Source organism: Berghia stephanieae, unplaced genomic scaffold (assembly GCF_034508935.2).
Source record: "Berghia stephanieae isolate SIO BIC M18660-M18661 unplaced genomic scaffold, UCSD_Bste_1.3 scaffold1016, whole genome shotgun sequence".
In the NCBI taxonomy this organism is placed as follows: Eukaryota; Metazoa; Mollusca; class Gastropoda; order Nudibranchia; family Aeolidiidae; genus Berghia; species Berghia stephanieae.
In genome coordinates, this window is record NW_027621976.1 from 9,051 (window position 1) to 15,006 (window position 5,956).

The window sequence follows — 5,956 nt, forward strand, 5'->3', positions numbered from 1 at the left end:
TACTATACTACTACTACTACTACTACTACTACTACTACTACTACACTACTAACTACAACTACTACTTTTTCGTCTTCTTCTTCTTTTTTTTACTTTTTTGCCAGCTTTAGTCCAATTTGTGAACAAAGGTGCAATGCTAAGAATTTTTTTTTATTATTGAAAATCCACATCATTACTGAAGTGTAATAACTCAGACGGCCGCCCCCCCTGACTTCTATTACTTGTGGGCTTTCGATTCATTTGATTCACCCCCCTTGAAAAATTTTACTTGTTGAGCGATTGGGAAAAAACATTATAAGGAACCGAAAGTACTTCGAGGCAAAAATCGTCAAGGTCCAATAAACAAAACATGCTGGCAAGTCATTTTTTTTTTCACGAATGTCCCCATTCACAACATGTTATTCGCGAATTAAAAGGGATGTCTCCGTGTTTTTTCGGACCAATACCAACAATTGTATCTTTAGTGGGGTATTCATCTTTCATTTTTCCCCCCATCCTCCTTATCAAGAAATCTGGTAACCCTGTAAATTAGTAGTAAAGGGCCCGGGGGCCTTCCCCACAAAGCCACAACAGACCAGAAAAATTAGAAACACAATTAAATCCCAGTTTGCAACACAAACTTTCCTTATTTCTTGGAATTTTTTTTTTTTCGGCAGTGGTAGTAAAGTAGTTTATGACAAAATTTATTTTTCTTTAAAAAATATTCAATTTAGTGGCCCCCCTCCCTCTTTTTTTATCTTTTTTTTGTTTCTTGATCTTTTTTCCTGTTTTTTATAATCCATATTTTAGGTATATCATGTCAAAATTTTAAATCAACCAAATTAGGCTTTTAATTAAATTATCAATTTTTATTTTATAAGCTTGATATTGGGTCCCACGTGCACATATTTTACAAGTCTGAAAACCGAACTTTTATTAAATGGCTTATTATTAAAAATGAACAACAATTTGGCGTTGGTTTTGGAGTATTACCATGACAATAATAGACCATAACAATTTGGGGTGTCAGACATGCCCCTAAGTCCAAGCTCCTTAGATTTTAATAAATAAATTTCCTTAGATCTTAAATTCATTTTCCCGTTCCCCCATAACCCAAAATTCTTAGCCAGAATTAAATAATTGCTCCATCCAAAAGAATAGCCGTTTTTTTTCTTTTTTTACATTTTTATTTTTTTAAACCATTTAAAACTGTCCCAAGTTTTTTTTAAAGGCTGCCCGGTTTTATTCAGAGTCGACTCTAAAATAACTTTCTTCCCCCCCCCTTTTGTTATTAAAGAGTCGACTCTGAATAACTGTCTAGGGTTATCAGAGTCAGGAGTCCACTCGATTAACTGTAGACATTTTTGACTCCTGAATAACTGTCTACAGTTTATTCAGAGTCCGGGGAGTTCGCCCCTCTGAAAAAACTGTCCCCTACAGTTTTTAATTCAGAGTCGGGGAGCCCCCCGACTCCTGAATAACTGTAAACAGTTTATAGGGGATGAACTTCCATTTCCCAAACCACAAACGGTTTTTTTTTCCTGTTTGTTTTTTTTTTTCTTTCTCTTCCCACCTCTGTTTAAAAACCCTACGGGAAAAAATCGTTTTACTTTTTCGTATTTTCTTTGCCCTCTTTCTGTCAGGGGCAATTTTTTTTTGCATCCTGATTTTGCATTGCCGGGCGGGGCCCCGAAAAAATTTTGAAATTTTTTTTTTGCCAAATTGTCGAGATTTTGAAAAAAAAAAAAAAAAGAAATATTTAAACAAATATAGTGGGGAACCAGTGAATATAATCTTCCCCCGCGGATTTCTGGTTTTTAAAGGATTTGTTTCATAAAAAGTTTTTTCCCTGTTTTTTTTGGGTTCAGTCAAAAAATTTTTCCTTGCTTTAGTGTTTAAATTTCAGGTGGGAAAAAAAACTAATACCCTCTATCATTTTTTGACACCTCTCCCCAAGGGTTGCCCTGAAATTTTTGGTGACACCCCTTTATTTTATGACCCCTTATCCCCAGACAAAGGCCGGGGCGCCAAAATGTCAAAGGCAGCACAAAAACAAAAACTTGGCCATGGAAAAAAGAAAAGAATGATCGAAAAAAGGGAAAAGGGGATGGAGCAATGGGTTTTTAAAATTTTGTGTACTTTTTTTTTTAAACTTGTAACAAAATAATACATTCATTTTTACATTTTATGGAGGTTTTATAAGCCGTTCCCCCCCATTTTTTTTTTCTTTCCTTTTTTAAGTTTTTGTTTGTTTTTTTTTGATTTGTTCCAATTTGTTTAATAGTTCCCCTACAACTTGTGTCCCCCAATTAATAAAACAATTTTTAAAAAAAAAATAAATCAATTCATATTTCTCTCCCTCTCCCCTCTCTTCTCCTCCCCTCTCCTCTTCTCCCCCCCTCTCTCTCTCCCTCTCTCTCCTCTCTCTCTCCTCTCCCTCCTCCTTCTCCTCTCTCTCCCTCTCTCCCCTCTCCTCTCATCCTCTCTCCTCTCTCACCTCTCCTCTCCCCTCTCTCCCCTCCTCTCTCCTCTCTCTCCCTCTCTCCCCTCTCTTCTCTCTCGCTCTCTCTCTCTCCTCTCCTCTCCTCTCTCTCTCAGCCCACCCTTCTATCTTCATATTATGTTTATAGATATCATTTGGTAATAGAGAGATAATAAGTTAGGCTGATCGATTTAAGAAATGGTTGTTTTATAAGCTAATTTTAAAATTGCTTTGTTGAATGGAATATTTTTTTTTTGCAATTGATTAAAGATTCTTATTTATAAGCGACTGAAGTTGAAAAAAAAATCGCCAAGTTTTTAAGAATTTGGCAACTAAAAATTGCTAAAGTCACAAAATAAACCGTAGTAAACTGTATCAAATTGAAAGAAACTCCATCTCGCAAGAACTCACAACTCGATAATTTTGAATAGGCTTACTCGGCTCTAAATATCTGTACACATGGTATTATCCAGGGTCGACTCTGAATAACCATCTACAGTATACCACCAGAGTCGACTCTGAATAACTGCCTACAGTTTATCCAGAGTCGACTCTGAATAAACCACTTCGTTTTTTTAATGATTTTAGTTTAGAACAATTCGTATTTTTTTTCTGATTGTATTTTTATTATGATTTTTGATGGATTAATTGGAGTGGAAAAAAACCTTGAAATAAAATTTAATGTTTATAATTGTAACTTTGTAAATCTTTTTTTTTTAAATTAACATTTGACTGTGATATTTTCCATTTTCCAGACAAAATAGAGGAAGAGAGGAAATTACTCATCTGGGGTGAGTAGATTACTTGCTAAAAATGAATTCCATTAAACGAAGTTTTTGAAGCCAAAAAAATTTTATGTTTTAGAATTAAGGAATGAATGCATGTCCCTTTTGATAAATGGATCTAAATCGATTCTTTTAAAGAATAAGTCAAGTAAAAAGAAAAACAGTGACTCGACTCTGCTTGACATAAAAGCTCTGTTGAAAGGGAATTTTCAATTTTAGAGTTGTTTATCTGAACAAAACTCTCTGTGCATTAATGCATTCTTCAGAATCAGAACATTATTTTTTATGGAAGAGATTAAATTAGTGTGACATATGCTTTTTTTAAGTGTTTTAATTTTTTTTGTTATGTAATATTTTCAGTGTGGTGTGACTGGTATTTGTAATATTCCCCAGAATCGTTTTGGTGACAATGATACCAGGAGATGGTATTGGCCCCGAGAATCTGCGTCAGTTAAAAACAATTTTTAGTTCTGCAGGCGTAAGTATATTATTTTTCCAACAGATAATTCATAATTAACATCATGATTTTATTAAATAATTATTTTGATGATAAAAGTGTAAGTATTATGGTTGTTGACCAATGTCAAAAAAATCAAGAATCCAAATTAATTTTTTGCAGTGGAAAAACAGTGGGGAGTAGGCCAGAAAGAGAAAAACGCCTCCAACTTCAACCACTGAAACTGTATTTTCCGACAAAAACTGGTAATTCCTACCACAATAATTTACTAAAACAATATTGCACTTACACAAATTATCATAGCAGTAAGTTCACATTCCAACAACAACAAAACCAACCACAATTGTGAAACATTTTTTCTTCCATTGAAACCACCAAGGAATGGAACTCCTCTCCACCAACCCACCATCCTAGCTATTAACCAACTGCAAAAAAATTTGATCAAACATAAAAAAAATTTAATTTCAGCCCAATGACATAAATTATGAGGAAAGATTACTGCATGATTTGTATAAAATCTGTAGTGATGGGTAATCTACCTTTTGCAGATAAAGACGTTGAACTGAACTTGAATTGTAGTATATAAAATATAAACATGACATAACATAATTTTGCTTATTTCAGGTACCGATAGATTGGGAAGATGTTGATTGTTACTCCCAGTGAAAGGACCAGATGGAAATTTTAAGACTGCCACAAAAGATATTTTGAAATCAATGGATGTAACTAAAGTTTGGTCCCTGAAGGGACCCTTTGGCTACACCTATTGGAAAAGGGCATCAATCCATTGAATCTTGCTCTTCGAAAGTAAGTGGCAGTGTGGTTTGGTTTTGTGTTTTTTGGGGGATTTTTTGGGGTTTTTTTTTTATGGTCAGATGTTGTTGTTGTTTATTGCTGTTGTTGCTGTTAATTGTTTTTTTTTTTTTTTTTTTTATATTTTTTTTAATTTAAGTTTAAATATTTTTGGGGGGAGGGGGTTTGTTGGAGAATGGCCTAGTTATATTTTTTTTTTATTAATTTTGTTTTTTTGTTTTTTTGTTTCTTCATTATTTTTTTTTATTTGTTCAGTATATTAGTAATATGTCTAATGTTTATTTTGGGTTGATAAGAAAAGAAAAAAAAAAAGATGTTGGTAACATGGTTATTAATCATGTATGTTTCTTCCATAACCAAATAGTAATGATAGTTTACTTATAATGACTTGAGCAGTGGCCCTGAAGAAACGTACGTTATTTAAGATTTTATATTTAAAAATAACATAATGTGTGATTTAAAATATAATTTTTTTTCATTTTCCAAGCTTTCCACTCTTTATGCTAATGTCAGAACCTTGTAAGTCCATCGAGGGATACGAAAAACAACCTTACAAGAATGTGGATATTGTAACCATCAGGGAAAACACAAGAGGGAGAATACAGTGGCATCGAACACATTGTAAGATATGTTTTTAATTTACAGATAGTTCTTGATCCATTGGTTTTTTTTATTTCATCAAGTGCAAACAGTGGAACTTCATAAAAGTCAAACTCTCTAAACTCACACTGACTGCCACGGCCGATACATGTGCGTTTTTTTAAATTTTGACTTTTTGAACTGCCATGGCCGAACCCCCCTCGTTTTTTTATACTACTACTATTTTTTTTTTTACATCTGACCGAACTGTATCAGGCATGGCAGGTTTAATGGCGTGGTAGTTTTTCATTTAAAATAAATAGATAAATAAAAATTGCCTTCCTTTTTCAAAATATTACTGTTCAAATCCAGAATTAAAATGCAAACAATACAAATGGTAATCATTTGAAAAGAACAACAGAAACAGGTTTGCTTTTTTAAAACGTTTTTTTTATTATCATAAAAATTGTGAAGATGGTAAAATTTTTATTTTAAAAAACATGCCTAAACCTCAGCAGTCAGCGGCTTTTTGCAATTCTGAGAACCTTGACAGTCCAGTGATGTTAAAGTCATTTTTCCTGCTTAAAGAAGTAACACCCTCTTGTTGGTCCCACAATTTTTTTTTTTCTGTTCTTTATACTAAGTGCGTTCCATTGATTATGGATAAAAGTTAACCTTACTTAAAATCAAACCAATCTTTCCTGGTCCAGGGGGTGTTTGGCTTTTATCAGGATTCCACTGTACTTGTTTTTCAGAGCTGCTGGTCCCCATTTTAAACAATGAATTTGATGATTATAATATAATGATTGGTTTATTAAATGGTTAAACAAACAAGGTAACCTGAAATTTTAATTGTTTACC

General features: G+C 33.2%; 1 protein-coding gene across 1 annotated transcript; it reads left to right on the forward strand.

Moving 5' to 3' along the window:
* Positions 1-3,655: 3,655 nt before the first annotated feature.
* Positions 3,656-5,137, forward strand: LOC144960892 (isocitrate dehydrogenase [NAD] subunit alpha, mitochondrial-like; the record flags this gene model as incomplete). The annotated part of the gene is made up of 3 exons (XM_078894281.1): positions 3,656-3,724; positions 4,172-4,233; positions 5,004-5,137. Coding segments are annotated over exons 1-3 (265 nt in total), but the record flags the coding sequence as incomplete, so codon positions are not given.
* Between the last annotated feature and the right edge of the window lie 819 nt (positions 5,138-5,956).